This window comes from Sorex fumeus, unplaced genomic scaffold (genome assembly GCF_029834395.1).
Source record: "Sorex fumeus unplaced genomic scaffold, SorFum_2.1 ptg000008l, whole genome shotgun sequence".
In the NCBI taxonomy this organism is placed as follows: domain Eukaryota; kingdom Metazoa; phylum Chordata; class Mammalia; order Eulipotyphla; family Soricidae; genus Sorex; species Sorex fumeus.
The window spans coordinates 14,011,504-14,029,734 of NW_026606065.1; the positions used below are offsets into that span (position 1 = coordinate 14,011,504).

Below are 18,231 nucleotides of genomic sequence, written 5' to 3' on the forward strand. Positions count from 1 at the left end.
CCCGGGACCCGGGGAGAGGCGGGTCCTTTAGCGAGGCGGGGCCTCCGTGAGGGCGCCGGGGCGGGGCCCGCTAGAGCGGAAGGGGCGGGGCCTGAGGGAGGCGGGACAGGGAGGGAATCTGAGCAATAAGGACGGGGCCAGGCCTGCGTGGGGCGGAACTGGGCGGGGTCTCTTGGACCCGAAGGGGCGGGGCCTGTGTGAGGCTGTCAGGGCGAGGCCTGCGGAGGCAGGACTGGGCGGGGTCTGATGGAGTATGCGGCGGGGCCAGTGTGAGGCGGGACTGAGTGGGGTGGGCTTGAGGAGGACGGGGCGGAGCCTGTGTGAGGCGGGACTGGGCGGGGTCTGCGTGAGGCGGGACTGGGCGGAGTCGGCTAGAGGAGGACGGGGCGGGGCCTGGGTGAGACCGGCTTGAGGCGGGAGTGGGCGGAGTGATCTAGAGGACGGGGCGGAGCCTGTGTGAGACCGCCTGGCTGAGTCCGGCTTGAGGCAGGACTGGGCGGAGTCAGCTGGAGGATGGGGCGGAGCCTGTGTGAGGTCGCCTGGGCGAGACGTGCGTGAGGCGGGACTGGGCGGGGCCTGCGTGAGGCGGGACTGGGCGGAGTCGGCTGGAGGAGGACGGGGCGGGGTTTGTGTGAGACCGGCTTGAGGCGGGACTGGGCGGAGTCAACTGGAGGAAGGGGCGGAGCCTGTGTGAGGCCGTACAGGGCGGGACCGCGGGAGACCAGGCGAGGACACGGTCCTGCGTGGGTAGAGGCGGAGAAACTGGGGTTTGCGCGATTAGCGGGGGGCCTAGGAACTGCCTGGAATAGACCGTCGCCGACCCTGGCTTGTCAGGAGGAAGAGCCGAGAAGCGGTCAGCTTTCTCTTGGGAGCCCCAGTTGATCAAAACCCCTAATCGTGCTTGAAGCTGGACGAGGAAACAATTTTATTTTCCAGTCTCGACTTGAAGCCAAGACTCTCAGAAGATCGCTTTTTTAGTCCATAAAGATTGACCTTTTACTCTTGTCAGGATCAAACCTCTTCAGTTTTTTGTTTTATTTTTTGCTTTTTGGGTCACACCCGGCAATGCACAGGGGTTACTCCTGGCTCTGCACTCAGGAATCACCCCTGGCGGTGCTCAGGGGACCATATGGGATGCTGGGAATGGAACCTGGGTTGGCCGCCTGCAAGGCAAACGCCCTACCTGCTGTGCTATCTTTCCAGCCCCAAACCTCTTCAGTTTTAAGAATTATTTTTGCCAAGAACTTCTAATTGATCAGAACTGACTCATTGACCAGATGATCTGAAGGATTATTTATCATTTTGTTTTGTATTTAGGCCACACCTGCTATTTAGGGTTTACCTCTGGCTCTGTGCTCAGGGATCACTCCTGGTGGCGCTCAGGGCACTGCATGTGGTGCTGGGATGGAACCAGGCCAGCCGCACTGCCTTCCCGGGGCACTATCTGTCCACCCCACTGAGAGATACTTTTGAGTGAAGAGCCAAACAAGAGGCGGTTTACTCTTCTAGGCGATACCGTAGCTGCCAAATAGTCCTTAAGTTCCAAGGGCTCTAGTATCCAGAGCATATGTAGTTGATCAGCATGTTTTGTGTAACTTGCAGAAGTCTTCACAGAATCATAGTGGAGGTTAAAAACATATATATGTGTGTGTATATATATATATATATACACACACACATACATATATATGCATATATACGGTAATATGGATGCAATACTGTTTAAAGTTTATGGTTTTGCTGTGCAGTTGCTGCATTCTACTACCCAAATTCCCATGACTCCACTACTATCTATATTAATCAGCTCTTCATTTCACCCTACCACCATTGGAAAATTTTCATTTTTAAGAGAACATGCTTGGAGGGATGGGTATTCGATCATTGTATGTGAAACCCAAGCACAAAAATTTGTAAGTCTACAACTGTACCTGATGGTGTTTCACTAATACAAATTTAAGAAAAAAAAATTTAAAAAAAAGAACATTCTTGGGATTGACTGTTAAAATGCAAGCTGTGCATACATGAGGCATGAGATCCTGGGTTCAACCCTCTGCAAAGGAAAAAAAAACAGTTCTTGACAGGTTGAAATGGTTCTGAAGTCTGGGTGACATCTAGAAGCTATGGAATCTGAGTGTCTCATCATGAGCTAGAAGTTACCTGATCCTACTAGGGAAGGAGTCCTTTAAGAGTAAGTGGTAATAGAGAAGGTCACAGCGTAACTCACACATTCCAGGCATCATTTATGATGCATTCCTTATAGCCATTGAGGAAAAAACTGAATTATGAATGACTTTCCCCAATATACATATAACATCTTTAAGAGGGCTACTTTGGTATTTTGAATTCAATTTAACAGGTCCATGTGAGGAAATTTGCAGAGGAAAATTTTGCTCTGTTGGTTCATTTTGGCTGACCTATTGGTAAATTGGCATGAGAGGCTAGCAAAAGTAAATGCCAGCTTTAGTTATGTGCATAGGGGGAGATCTATAAGAATATTAACTCATTCTGGTTGTTTCAGTGAGCTTATAGTTTTGGAAAGATAATAAATTTAGGAAAGACAAAACAAAAAGCTTTAGAAATTAAGAAATAAGGAATTGTGAAGGGTTAATCTACATATGCATTGGAAATGATTTTGCTAATCTTAGTCTAAAGTGATAAGTGTTTCTTGCCTTCAAGACTCTTTAGAAAGACAACAATTTATGTTGACTGAGTGAAACTGGAGAGAAAGAAATCAAGGCGGGTGGGGGGTGGGAGGTGGGAGTGGGGGTGTGTTAATTAGGCACATCATTCTTTTTTTCTTTTTAATGTGGCCCCCCCTCCCCTTGCCACATTAGGCACATCATTTTTGGATCTGCTGGTTTTCATTTAGATGTTTTCAGTTAATCAGCATATCCCGAGTGTCTTTGGCTACTAAGCTTGCAAGGAACATTCACTGTCACTGTCTTTCCGTTGTTCATCAATTTGCTCAAGCGGGCACAGTAACGTCTCCACTGTGACACTTGTTACTGTGTTTGGCATATCAAATACGTCACGGGGAGCTTGCCAGGCTTTGCTGCGCAGGTGAGATACTCTCGGTAGCTTGCAGGGCTCTCTGACAGGGGCAGAGGAATCGAATCTGGGCCGAACAGGTCAGCTGAGTGCAAGGCAAATGCCCTACCCGCTGTGCTATGGCTCCAGCCCACAAGAAACACTCAGGAAAAGAAAGTTGTTTGGAATAAGGTTTGACTTGAGATAAAGCTTTAAATTATTTCATGGGCCCTGGCTTAGTCAAGTGGTCATGGATTGGGAATATAAAGATTTTTAATAGTATTTTGGAACAGGAACTATTAAATTGATTCCAAAACCTAAGAACATTTGGGATCCCAATATTTTTTAAAAAGTGGGGGTTTTGTAGAAGGGTTATGAAAAAAAGATATTAGCTATTTATGCTATTCAATGTAGCACTGTTGCACTGTCCTCCCATTGTTCATCGATTTGCTCTAGCGGGCACCAGTAACATCTCCGTTGTGAGACTTGTTGTTACTGTTTTTTGCATATCGAATACACCACAGGGAGCTTGCCGGCTCTGCTGTGTGGGTGGGATACTTTCGGTAGTTTGCCGGACTCTCAGAGAGGGGCAGAGGAATTGAAACTGAGTCGACCTGGTGTAAGGTAAACACCCTACCCTCTGTGCTATCACTCCAGCCACTATCCAATGTATAACTTAAAAAAAATGTGACTTAAAATGATAAAGATTTATTTTATATTTTTGTAGGTCAGGAATCCAAGAGGCAGAATATTTTGTTCTAGGCATAAATGAGACTGCAGTTAATGAGTGTGTTTCTAGTCACGTACAGAAGCACAGTTCAGGGAGAATTTGCTTCTAAATTCTTGTGCAGAATTGGCAGAACTTAGTTCCTTGTGGGCTTTTGGACAGGAGGCTTCAACAGTCTTTTAAAAACCTAGCAGCTGGTTCTCCACAGAATTATTGCAGATGATTGACCTGTTGTGGGGACAACAAAGGTGGCAACCTGGATAGGGGAGTCTCACTTCACCTTGGTGACCCAGGGAAGAGCCTGGGGAAAAGTTTAGGAATGATGAAAGTCTGCAATGAACACCTGCAGGTACAGACCTCATGTCTCACCAGCCCCACAAGATGGTTGTCAAGCTGTACCTGGGTTTCACTTGTTCTGCCTTGCGTGGGAAATGATCCTTGCAACTCGATTTCTTGGAAGACCATGGAACCCAGGAAGGGTGAGGAATTGCAATTTTCCGGGGAAGGAAAGTCAGTCCTGAATCTTACCCAGGCTTCTGCAGGAGCCTCATCTGCTAGCCTTTCCTCTATCCCCTTATACACACAGAAAAGAATTTTAGGAGTAGATGGATAAAGTTTTATTTATAGATTAAGAGGAAAAGGGCAACACATTAAAGAGAGAACACGGGCTTCTTCAGAGAGCTGAGAGTACACATTTCAGGTGATGGGGCCATCCCTTTGCCCCACCAAACAGGGAAGCATCCCTGTTTGCCTTTGCAGAGTAGGTTTTACAGTGTTTCTTCCAAGCTCTCCCCAACATGGGGCTTTCTGTGGAGATAAGTGCCTTTGCTAGGATATTGTCAATGGAAAGAGCAAGGAACTTTTGGTGTCCACCTTCATGTCTTTATTACAACTCTTTGGTCCTGCTGGAGATCTCTGGAAGAGGTCCAGCCCTCTTTGGGCTGGTGCCAAATAGATCTTATTGGGCTTCATTTTGAGTGTCTAGGAAGCAAAATTTGTCCTTAATGCTTTCTGTTAACTTTAGGGCTATTGATGAATAACTTTCGTAAATCATTTCTTGCTTTTATTATGTTCCAAGAATTCAATATATCCCTACACAGCATTCCAGGTCTACCTGCCTACTTAAGGATAAAAAAGGAGAGTATGACAGATGATACTCAAGACAAAGCCACCATCTTCTTATAACCTAATTTCAGAAGTGACATCCTATAATTTTTGTTTTCTATCATTAGAAGTTAATCAACAGGCCCAGAGGGAAGGGGTTATAGAAAGCATAACCTTCTTTTATACTTTGGAGGGGAAGGATTGTCCTTGAAGACTAACAATTTAGAGGATACAATCTACTCTGGAAATATTGGTAAACCTCCTCTACTCACCATAGCTCTTTGTTTAGAAGACCCACTATCAAGGCTGTTATGGGAACTTGGAGAAATATCCTTTTCCTCCTTCCTTTCCCTTTGTTTTTGTTGTGGCAATAATTAGAGGCCAATGAAGTCTATTTGTGTTGCCAGGTCACACACCTTGTGATGCTCAGACATTTGGCCATAGTGCTCGCCTACCTTTTTCTGTAATATTTGCATCGAAGGCAGTGGGTGTTGCATTCTCAGTTGCAGCACTTGTTGTGAGTTGAACTCTTGGCCATGGTGCTCACATATTTAGAGTTTTAGTATTCCTGGGGTTTTTAGTACTTTGAGATTTAATAAACTGAATTGAGGTGCTGGGACCTTGCTACCTGCATATATACAGCCACAGGAATTGAGTTCCTGACCTCATTCTCTCAAGACAAACTTTGCTACTGAGCCATCCCTTGTGCCCAAAACAATTATAATTTTTTTTTATCCTCCCCAGTGGTACTTAGGGGCTCATGGGACTCTCCAGGCAGGACTCAGCCTAGTGGGGCAAGACCTGATAGTATGATGCGTGAGTTCAATGATACACTGCCTGGGTCTGATGGTACTGAGGACCATCAGAGTTTTACTTGGTGATGCTCAGAGAATGGTCGAGTGCTAGGTATGTAAAAAGAGTCTTCAAGCATGAAAAATATGCACTCAATCTTTCCACCTCTCCTCTACCCTGTCCCAGATATATTTAACCTAGTATTTTTCCCTTGCCAAGACTAATTAGTCAGACTACTAATTACAGTGATCAATTGAATTCTCTGATATATTATCTAGCATGGTAGCAGATTTCACTGTAATGGAATATTACTGTCATAAGGGAGCTAGTAATTTGTTGTATATAAGTACTTATTATGGTTTTAGATTGCTTTCCCCAAAGTGCTTCTTTTATGTTGCCATCTGTGAATGTAGTGACACTTTATACTCCAAACATCTTATAAAGCATCAATACTTATAATTTATGCTTTATAAAGCATACAGTACATTCTTGCCAGAGGACTTCTTTTCCTGTGAAAGATGAAAAGCAATGTACTGATGCCAGTGGGATTAACCAGTCTTATCAATTAAACCATCAGACCAGAAGCAACTGGTCTTAGAGAGTAATGTACCACCCTACCTAGTGGTTATTTTTAGACTCAGGTGATAAAATACTTTGGGATGCTATAGTAAGGGATTTGACAAATGCTCCAAGCAAGCTAACCATTTTCAGTGATGGTTCCAAAGAATAGCAGAGAGAGTAACATCTGTTCTTACATCTGACATGTTGTCCTTCTATTTTATTTTCTCATGGGGAAAGAATCTGCCATGTGTCCTGAATATCCCTGATGTAATTGCTGAGCATGCCAGGTGCAAGGCTGGGTAATTCATCTCCCAATCTTGAGCTATTCCTATAGTTTAGTCATAGAAACACAGAAATGGATTTTGTTAAGAACAATATCACCATTTAATTGCTTCTTCCCAAAAGACTGCTTGTTTATTCCTTGCTCAAAATTTTTCTAGCATTTGGTCCTCTAAAACAATCTACTGTGTATATAGATATTTCCCTGCCTCTCTGCATCACTGTGGGAATTAAGCCTCCAGTAATAGTACAATTATGCTGATACATTGGTCACCAGTACTTTGCTGTAATATTCTCTTACTCAGGCATTTGGTCTCCTGGAAGTTGGGATTATCATGTAGCTATGTTAAATCATCCCCCTAGAACTATTTGAGAAGGTGGTTATGGTGCCAACTGAAGTGAGAAACCCTGGTGATTATTTCTCCCTCATAGTTGGGGAGGATGCCTGTTTACCGTTAGGAGTATGGAGAGAAGTCTGACTGGACCTCCTGCAATACCTCCTTATAATACCACTTTGAATGTAAACATAAAGCAAACATTATTGCAACCATGTAAAAATAAGCCTACTCAAGCATCAGATTTCCAACTCCTACACTGTTACTGGATTGAGTGTTGGTTAAACATAAAGCCAACAGAGGTACAGCAGGCATAGCAGACAGGGCCCTTGCCTTATATCTGGCTGACCGAAGTGTTCAATCCCTGACACTCTGTGATCCCTGAGCACAGATCCAGCAGTTAAGTCCTAAGTACTGCTGGGTATGGCTCCTTGCCAAATAAAGCCAACAGGGAGGGGTTCAGAAATTGCTCAGTGGCAAGTGTTGCCCTGCAAGTATAGAACTCTTGAGTCTGATTCCAGATGCCACCCACAGACACCAAGCATGGTCCTGCAGCTCTGTTGTTTGGGACCCCTTGCATTGCAACAACATGTGTTGGGTTACTGTAGCAAAGTTTATAAGCACGCAAGAGTGTGTGTATGTGTGTGTGTGTATGTGTGTGTGTGTGTGTGTAACTAGAGCACAATCCCTGGCATCACAACTAAAACGTGCAAGCAATGTGACCAAGTATGCAATTCCTGGCAAAAACATGCAAGCACCACAAATAAAAAGTGTGAGGTATCTGGTTAGCATTTGGTCCAGTGACTACCTGTGTGTGATCTCCTGGTCAGTGCAACAAGAAGCAAAAATAAGAGCAGGGTTACAAAGTTTGAAAAGCAAAGCAAATAGGGATTTAGTGGTAATTTTGACAAATCATTACCTCTATCCTCCTGACCAGTGACAGAAATGGAAAACTGTATTTACCACAACTGATTTTCTTTCTGACTTATGCTTTATGTACGTAGTAAGTTTTCCTTTTCTTTCTCATCATATGCTGTTATTGTATATGGGGTGGTGGTGGCTAGCCTACAATTTCATCAATGGGTTTCAAATTAGTGAGATTATAGAAACAGGAGAAATATCACAATGGATAGCTTATTGAGGAAACACTTTAAATGTGAAATGGGTGAAATGGGAAGAATTGTTATTATGTTGTTGTTAGGTAGAGATAAATGATAGTGGTTTTTGTTGTTGTTGTTTTTTTGGGTCACACCCGGCGATGCTGAGGGGTTACTCCTGGCTCATGCACTCAGAAATTACTCCTAGCGGTGCTCGGGGTATCATATGAGATGCTGGGAATTGAACCTGGGTCGGCCGCGTTCAAGGCAAATGTTCTATCTGCTACGCTGTCGCTCCAGCCCCGAGGTAAAGATAGTTGACCTCTGATATATTGCTATATTTGGTGCTCATCACATCTGAGTCATGTCTGATGACTCTTCGAAGGAGAAATAATCCAGTCTTTTACTGAGCAAGTTGGAAAGGGCAGAGTTTGATACTGACTTGATGCCTGACTGCCTAAATGCTGGCACAAAACTCAGCTTGGACATGAGGAGTCTTGGAATGTGGAATGAATGAAACAAAGAAAAGTATTTGGAATTCTATTTTAGGGATCAATGGCAGCAAAAACACATACCAACTTCCAGTTCTTGAGGTCAAAACTTCCTTTATTTTGGTCATTTAATTTCTTTTATCATCTAGCCTTTCTATCAATTCTGTGAGCTACTTATTAATCTTGTTTTTCTGTTCTATTTGGGCTATATCTGATGGTATTCAGGGTTTACTCCTCACTCCAGGATCACTCCTGGCGGTGTTGAGAGAACATATGTAGTGACAGGGATTTCAAACCTGAGTTGACTACATGCAAGGCGTAATAACCTCAACCCCTGTACTATCTCATCACCCCTAAGCTACCTAATATTCTTTCAAAGCTTTTTCTGTTTAAATTTATCATTATTGTTCTTTGCAACTAAAAATTCTTATTGATACATATCCTTCTTGTCTGGGGGTGCACGGGTGGGAACCTCCAAAGCAATGCTCAAGGGCCTGGGGGCCACTTTTGGTAACAATACTTAGATAAGAGGGTAGGATGATTAAACATCAGCAAGGTAGTGTTACGAGGATTCAGCTGTGCTGGGGACCATCAGGGCCACACATAATGGTACTTGGAGATTAGGGTGTTAGAAATGAAGTGCTAGGGAATTAATCCTAGGGTCTGTGCATGAAGGGATGAACTTGACCTCTTTTGATCAATGACACGAGTTCCCTAAGTTTGCTAAATTTTTAAACCATGAAGATTTTTCATGTGACTTAAAAACTGTATTAAATAACCAATAATCAACCAATCACGATGATTTGAGTAATTTACTCTTAAATCCTATTTGTAAGCTTTTTAGGAACAATCACTGATTTGATCAATCTGGAAGATTACTTTAAACTTAGAATTAGCATACTTCCAATGCAGACCCAAAGTATGTTAAGAGAAAAATTTGTGTGGCAAAATATGTAGTGGATAATGCATATACATGCATCTACTAGTTATGATTCATTTGGCAACGTTATTGCTTAGTTAATACAATGAATTTTCAAGTACTTTTTAAAATGTAAAGAATTATGAAGAGCAATCAATGAAATACTATGCAAAATATTATATGCAAAAATCAAACTTACAAAGGAAATGACTTATACAATCATGCTGGTCTACAGAGGTAATAGTTGCTTCAATTATAAATAAATATATAACCTCTAGTATTCTGAAAACAAACAAGCATTTAGCTGTTCTTCCATAGAGTCATTTGTCCATTTATTAACACCAGAGGCAATAACACAATTCTAAAAATAAACATGCATCAATTATACAATACATACAAAAACCTCTGTCCATCACAATTGGTGAATGCAGACAAACCTTCTATCCACCCTTAGTGCATTATTATTTTCAAAAATAAAACAGAAAAGGAAAATAGTGAATTTAAATGCTACTCAGCACCTTTAGTAAAGTCAAGACTTGACATTTCCATATATCAAAAACATTTGCGGCTGTATCACCAAACATGTAAATTATTTTGTTCCATTTTAACATGAATAATTTTATTTACATTACTCTGAAGTTCAACAAATGTTAACAATATTTAAAAATTATCTAAATTCATAAAAACACTTCATAAATTTCAACATGTAATTATTATGTTCATATCAGGAAGTCCATGAAAAAGTTAAAGAAATGTATTCAAAAAGTTCAAGCAGTATTACCAAATATAGCAAAATTCCAACTAAATCAAGGCAGAAGGCATTCAAACATTCAAAAATCTCTAGATGCTGCTAACACGAACATGAAAAGTTCCAGTAGTAAAAGTCATTATGAGAAATAATGTTGAATCACCAGTAGAAAATATATTTTAATAGGCATGACATGTTTAATAGCAACAACATTATGACTGTTTATAGAAAACTTCTGTAACATTGTCATATATGAACTACTTGGTTTGACTGGACTAAAGAAGTTGATTTCAAAAAATATATTTTAGCAGCCATAATTTTATTTCCAGTTAAAACATAGTAAAATGTTGAAAGTAAAATTTATAATTTACTAAATAATATCCCAATGCTATAAAATTAAAAACGCATGCTAATATCGCGATAATGGCCTCTAATATGACGTGTCTGATGTAAAAATTGTGGAAAGCCAATAAACAATTAGACATACATATAGCCTGGGCTGAAAGTTTCACTGAAATACGTTAAGTAGCAAAATATATGAAAAAGAATAGAAAAGTAAAAAGATAAAATTAAAAAAATATTGCACAGCCACATTACCTAGAAAGTAAAGTAGATGTTTAAAAAGCTCTAAACATGGATGATATAAATTATCTCCCATATAAAAAGATATAAATATTTCATAGAACTTATCAGCATCTACAGTTTACTATAACACATTATTTGAATCACTGTTGAATGAGGTAATTGTTAAGTCTCTTAATGTTTTATCCTACTGGAAATATTTGAGGGCAGCAACCAGAAAGAATTTCTCTAAAAATATTTCTGAATCAAGAACAGCTATATGTGCAGCTCTGCCAATGAGTGAATCAGCTGTGTTGGGCAATGTATTGATGACATTATAGCGAACCAAATTGCAGTCCTTGCTTTGCAGAACTGGACGAAGCAAGTTGTGGATCATTTCTGAATATATTTGTCCTTGGAACAAACAAATAAAAAATGGCATATTAATTCACTCGAGTAGCCGATAAAAATCTTATAAATGTATATCATTTGGAATATATCAAAGGGCTAGAACAGTAGTACAGCGAGTAGGGTGCTTGCCTTGCATGTGGCTGACCCTGGTTCAATCCCCAGCAGCCCAAATGTTCTCCCACGCAACACCAGAAGTGATCCCTGAGGGCAGAGTCAGGAGTAATCCCTGGCTTACTGCCAGGTGTGGGCCCCCCACCTAATTCCCCCCCCAAAACTTTTTTTTTAAAAGAATACAGAAGCAATTATACCACATAGTGGGGATAGGGGAAAGGGAGGAAAGAAGAAGAGACCAGAAGAGAGAGATGTAGGGAGAGTGGCAAAGAATTGTGGGCATTTTGGTAGTAGTGGGGTGTAATAATCTTATATATTAATACCTTGAAACTTAGCATTACCTAAACTATAACAAAACTTTCAGCCCCTCCCCGCCAAACATAGAATGATTCATCTCATATAAAGCAGTCAACTTTTAGTCTGCCTACAGAACAGGGTTGGCTGCTAATGGGATAGGGTGGGAAGGATGGGACCAAACAGGGCAAGCAACTTACCCCTGGGACTACATCTTTGGCCCACAAAAGTTGTTTTTTTTTTTTTTTTGGGTCACACCTGGCGATGCTCAGGGGTTACTCCTGGCTTTGCACTCAGAAATCACTCCTGGCGGTGCTCAGGAGACCATATGGGATGCTGGGAATTGAACCTGGGTCTGCCGCGTGCAGGGCAAATGCCCTACCCGCTGTGCTATGGTTCCAGTCCCACAAAAGTTATTTTTATGACACAAATGCTCAAAAAATTTGTCTGACAGCACACAGCAACATAGAAGAAAACCGGCTGGAGGGCCCCACAGCTCCCAGAGAATGCTCCAGGTACCAAACTGAGCCAATGTCACCGGGAGGTTCCAGATAAGGTAGGTGCTGCCGTCCCGCCTTCTCCAGAGGGAACCCCGGTGACCATGAGCTCCTACAAGCATAGCTCTTGCATGTGGGTACCAGGACATTTTTTCCGAACCGTGTGGCCGCGCAACATCTCCTTATATACAAAGTGATCAATGGAAAGTAAATCATCCAACATTTCTCCCTGAAAATCAGGCTTGACTCTTTTGCAAACCACAACACCCAAGAGGAGAGAGAGAACAAAGGGGAATGCCCTGTCACAGAGGCAGGGTGGGATGGGGGGGGATGGGGGGTGGGAGGGATACTGGGATCCGTGGTGGTGGGAAATGGGCACTGGTGGACGGATGGGTATTTGAAAAAAATAAAATAAAAAAAATTTGTTTCAAGCTGCAGAATACCTACCAAATACTGTGGCACCATGCCAAGGGTCATGCTAGGCAATCCCAATACCAACACACACATATATGTAAGTTCCAGCCTGAGTAAGCTGTAGAGTCAGAATGCGGAAAAGGCTGAAGATTAAGAGTTTAAAAGCAGTCACATTCCAAAAACAGAACTGGGTCAACACTGGGAGGTGGACACTCAGGTTCTTGCCCTAAGCCTTTAAATAACCAGCAAAAGCTTTGGGCAATCCACTTATTAGCACCTCTGAGCTTTAATTAAGAAATACCAAATGAGGGCAGAAGCTATAGTACAATAGAGAATGTTGTATGTGGCTGACTGGTGTTCAATACCCAGCACCCTATATGGCTCTTTGCCAGGAGTGATCCTTGAGCACAGAGTCATTCTGATGACCACTGGGTGTGACCCCAAAATAAAAACAAACAAGACTGAAGCCTCCTCTGGCTCCAAATAGCTATGGTTTAAATTTCTTCTGTTTTTTAAAAATAGCAAAAGCTGTCTTTGATTAGACATATTTGATTATCTTTAATTAAGTTACAGTAGAATATGCAGCATGAACATTACCACAACCACAAATCCCAATCATTTAGAGGAAGGCAAAGGAAGGCTAATTTTTGGGGTAGTGAAAAAAAAAAGAGAGAAAAGGATGTATGAAGATGCAAGAATGTGACTACAAGAAAAATTGGGGGGAAAAGTTAATAGCTCCTTGGAATAATTCCAAGTTATGTTGTTACCTGACTGTTTGTCCTTTAAAGCTGTTTTACACATTTCAATTCGGGCAGAGTGATAAGGAACATAGCGATCCTGTAGAGATCCCACAAGTACGACATTTTTGAAATAATGAAGCCCTGCAAAGAGAAAGCACTGATTTACAATGCAACATTTAACCAGATTTAAAACAGTATTTAAATGACCAAGATGGGCTGGAGCAATAGCACAGTGGGTAGGGCGTTTGTCTTGCACACGGCCGACCCGGGTTCGATTCCCAGCATCCCATATGGTCCCCTGAGCACTGCCAGGGGTGATTCCTGAGTGCAGAACCAGGAATTACTCCTGTGCGACCCAAAAAGCAAAAAACAACAAAAAAACCCCCCAAAAAGCCCCCCAAGAAATTAAAGTTTTAATGCTAATTTTATTTTTATTTATTTACTAGTGAAACACCATGAGGTACAGTGGTAGACTTACAAACTTTCGTGCTTGAGTTTTTGTTATACAATGATTGAGTACCCATCCTCCACCAGTGCCCATTCTCCACCACCAATGATCCCAGTAGCCCTCCCACCCCTATCCCCCCATCCTATCCCGCCTCTGTGGCAGGGCATTCCCTTTTGCTCTCTCTTTCCTTTAGAGTGTTGTGGTTTGCAATAGAGGTATTGAGTGGCCATTGTGGTCAGTCTCCAGTCTACTTTCAGCTTAATGCTAATTTTAATGCTTTTATAATCCTGATAATTTTTTCTCCAAATTTCTAAATATTCTCTTTTGAAGTTCCCCTAACTTCATATGTTGCTTATAAATTAATATGATAAATCAGAGTTAAGTGTGAAGATAAGGGTGGGATGAAGTGAACAAAAAAGCAAGTATTATTACATGGTATTCTTTACAAAGTTTATTCAATATTCAGAAATATTTCTCAAAGAAACAAAAGGACACTTTTCCATAAACATAAACATTTCATGAAATTATTTAAAATTGCTTATTATTTTTTTACACTGCAGCAAGGTAGTTTTTATTGAAAAATGTGAGGGAAGATAAAAGGAGAAGTGTGTGCTCAAGAGAGAATATGGGCTTCTTTAGTCTTTTGTCCTTTCAATAAATTCTATCTCTACTTAAATCAGATAGAATGTACTTAACCACGTTCCAAATAAAAACAGAACAGTTACAAGCGGTAAGCCTCAGAGTCCATGGGCTGATTAGTTCAGAACATGTGGCTCAACAAATGTTCATTTTTGTACTTTCCTAAATGACCTTTAAAAACCAACTTTCATTTTTCACTTTCTAAAATGATTTCCACTTTCCCTTAAGCTGTGTGTATCTTCTAACCCATCTTCAATCATACATTATGGTCTTACTCTTAAAGAGAACTACCACACACTCCCATAATTTGGTATACCTCCACCTTCAGGTTTTGCCTTTGCTCTTGACCTGAAATGAACTGACTACTTGCACTTCAGTGAACCTTTTTACTTGCATGCTGGACTCCAATTTCTTCTGCCTTTTAAAGGACATGGATTTAGTAGATGTCTGTTTCTCTTTCATACATGGTCAGTTTTATTTTTTTGTATCATGATGATTAATATACAGAATATTATATTCTCTCCCATCTTAAAAAGTTAATAAATCTATATCTGGATTTCTAAAACCTCTGCAATTCTATTTCTTGGCATTCTTTATGGCTTCTATGGAAAAGACTATTACATTAAAAGTACACTAAATGCTGTTATTTCAAAACAACAGCCCTCTGCAAAAGTTATATTGTGCGCCTATAGAAAAATTACACTCAGGTTGAGAATCAGTGCTATTAAACTTAGATCCTTAAAGATTACTGAACATTAATAATTGTTAACAAAAATGTATTAATTTTAATACAATGCTTTTGCATGATGGTTTACTTCTTGTATTAGGCAAGGTAACTTAATAGATTATGATTCTTTGCACTTTTGGGTTTCAATTTCTTATCTAGCTGTCCTGGCTAGCAAGGGCAGAAACTCAAAATGAAACATGGTGATCCCAGAATCACAACACTGGGTGGAAATTACAGAAGCAATTCATCTGAGTTAAAGTTCTGCTAATGAAAATTTCAGAAGACTTTATTTGGGAGACAATTCTCTGCCCTTACATGGATTTTACCACTCAGTGATGACCTAGCCAATGGGTTTTTGGGTTAGGATGTCATTCAGCCCTTGCAGTGGCAACTCATGGCTTAAATGTTATTTCAAAGTTGGGAAAGTAACAAGACACCCCTCATCTGAAAAAATAAGTTTCTAAGTATTTTAATATTTTTCTGAACTTATACAATATGATTTTTTGAACATTGTAAAGGCCACTTTCATCTCTATTATCTTCTCCTGCTGATTTTGTTATATTCCACTTCCTGAAAATTTTACAATTTTACAATTTTAAGAATTTTACAATTCTTTTTACAAGAATTGTAATGAGTTAAACAATATATATATAACTATATATACACATAACTATATATATATATATATATAGCTTTTATATTTACTCTCTGGAACTGACTAAAGCAATAGCTCTAAACTTGTATTTTACAGATGAAGTTCGCAGTATAGACATTTCTGTTATGGAGGGGTGTGCACTCTATTGACACTTAGTGACTGAAATCCAGGGATGTGGTACAATGCACTAGACAACCCCTGATAATATAGCATTATCCAGCCCAGAATGCCAATAGTGATGACAATAAGAAACTCCTGTTTTTAAAATCTGGTATCTCCTTTATAAATGCACTCATTTGTTTTAAATATATCTGAGAGTATTTGCTTCCTAAAATGTTAGGTGATGCTGATTCTTTGCCACATATTCAGAAATAAAATATCGATGTTATTTATAAATCAAGTGAAACCAGTTATTAAACACCTCTATAATCTATTAGGCCCTCCCGTTGATCGTCGATTTGCTCGAGCGGGCCCAGTAACGTCTCCATTGGAGACTTTGTTGTTACTGTGTCTGGCATATCGAATACTCTCGGTAGCTTGCCGGGCTCTCCAAGAGGGGCGGAGGACTCGAACTCGGGTCGGCCATGTAAAGATTACTGAACATTAATAATTGTTAACAAAAATGTATTAATTTTAATACAATGCTTTTGCATGATGGTTTACTTCTTGTATTAGGCAAGGTAACTTAATAGATTATGATTCTTTGCACTTTTGGGTTTCAATTTCTTGTCTAGCTGTCCTGGCTAGCAAGGGCAGAAACTCAAAATGAAACATGGTGATCCCCAGAATCACAACACTGGGTAGAAATTACAGAAGCAATTCATCTGAGTTAAAGTTCTGCTAATGAAAATTTCAGAAGACTTTATTTGGGAGACAATTCTCTGCCCTTACATGGATTTTACCACTCAGTGATGACCTAGCCAATGGGTTTTTGGGTTAGGATGTCATTCAGCCCTTGCAGTGGCAACTCGTGGCTTAAATGTTATATTATAAAGTTTAACAACAATTTAAAAAATGTTATAGATTTTTTTGGGGGGTTAAAAGTTGTTGTAAAATTTAACGAATGCTTAATTCTAATGTCTTACTCAATGAGCTTACTCCATTTTTGGCAGGGGAATTTGGATATAAACTGGCATGCTTGTGAATGTGGTGCTATGTTCAGACTTGACAGTGTCTGGCAGAATATGTGGTGCCAGTGACTGAACGAAGGCCTGTTGCATATGCTCAGTCCTTTGAGTCATCTCCCTGCCCCAAAAGATCTGGTAAAGGGCTACATAACAGTTACTTTTAAAAATAAGTTTTCTCTTACTCTTAAAAGTAACATTTATGTAGCTCTTTACCACAAAATTAAAAAGGATGTAATAAAAATACAATTTTATAGAGTTGGGAGATGGCTCAGTGGCTAGAGGACCTACCTTGTAAGTGTGAGACTCAGATCTTGGTACACGGTGCTACACAATGTGCCAAGCACATTCTGACATCTCTTGCTGTTTGTGCCGGGCAGCTATATAAAATTCCTGGTAACCTGAAGTGATTTCCAGTTTCACTGAAAGTATGTGTGTTCAAGCACTGTAACCCCTGACAAGCATGTGCAAGTGCTACAACTGAAAGAGTGTCACCTTCGGCAAGGATGTAAGTGTGAAAGCACCGAAACTTGGTATGTGTCTCCGAGCAAGCACAACTGAAATGTCTAAGTACCATTCTTCAAGCAAAAGGCTGCCTCAAAAAGGCAGGGTGGCCGTGCTAGTATCAGATGACAGACTTCAGGTTCAAAAAGGTCATGAGAGAACAGAGGTTCATTTCTTAATGATCAAGGGATATGTACACCAGTAAGAAATCATATTCCTAAATATATATGCACCAAATGATGGACCAACAAAATATTTAAAATAACTGCTATCGGATAACACTGTTCTGTCCTTCCTGCATAACCTCAGGAATAGTTGAAGTTGACAGTTTACTGGACTGAGGAAAAGAGAAAAACACCATAAGAGGTATTTTGCACTTAGGAAGTCAGGAAAGGCTTTAGAATTACCTTTTAGGTGGGCCCTCAGGAAGGGCTTTCTTATGTTGATTTGGCTACCTGACTGGGTGGAGTGTCAGCCAAGACTGCTAGGGAGTTGGAGAGACAAGGGGAGCTAGAGAGAGAGAGAGAGAGAGAGCACGGCTGCAAGATGGACCACGGAGAGACTAGCAAGAGGAACATGTGCTTGAGAGAACCTGGGCCCTCCATAACATAAATTTCTTCTATGGGATAAACTTCCTTGTAATACACTGCTACTAAGATCAACCGGCCTGACCCTCATCTCTTCCTTCGTCTGTCCTTGGCTGATCCAGGCCACACACAGCGGCTCAAGAGCACTGAACCTGGGCTGCGAGACAGAGCCAACCGAAGAGCCCGCAAACACAACTTTCTGCGTGCATAGTTTTTTACAGCTAATGAATTTCAAGAAGGATATTGATAGCAACACAATAGTAGTTGGAGACCTCAACACTGCTGTCATCTCTGGACAGACCAACAAGACTAAAAACTCAGCAAGAGAATACTGGCTTTGAAGGTAGAAATGGAGGAGAGATGTGTGTGTGTGTGTGTGTGTGTGAGAGTGTGTTTGTGTGTGTACATACAAATGTAACATACATGTACACATATATAT

The 18,231-nt window shown here is 40.7% G+C and overlaps 1 protein-coding gene across 9 annotated transcripts in view; it reads right to left on the reverse strand.

The window, feature by feature from the left end:
• Positions 1–9,647: 9,647 nt before the first annotated feature.
• The window catches only part of FAM135A (family with sequence similarity 135 member A), a 142,701-nt gene continuing 134,117 nt past the window's right edge, over positions 9,648–18,231 (reverse strand). For all 9 annotated transcript variants that reach the window (XM_056109611.1, XM_056109600.1, XM_056109591.1 and 6 more), the window contains 2 exons: positions 13,136–13,249; positions 9,648–11,055 (listed from right to left, as the gene is read on the reverse strand). In XM_056109611.1, the coding sequence (XP_055965586.1) occupies positions 10,850–11,055; positions 13,136–13,249 (320 nt within the window). In that variant the 3' untranslated portion in view covers positions 9,648–10,849. The remainder of the gene's footprint in view (positions 11,056–13,135; positions 13,250–18,231) is intronic.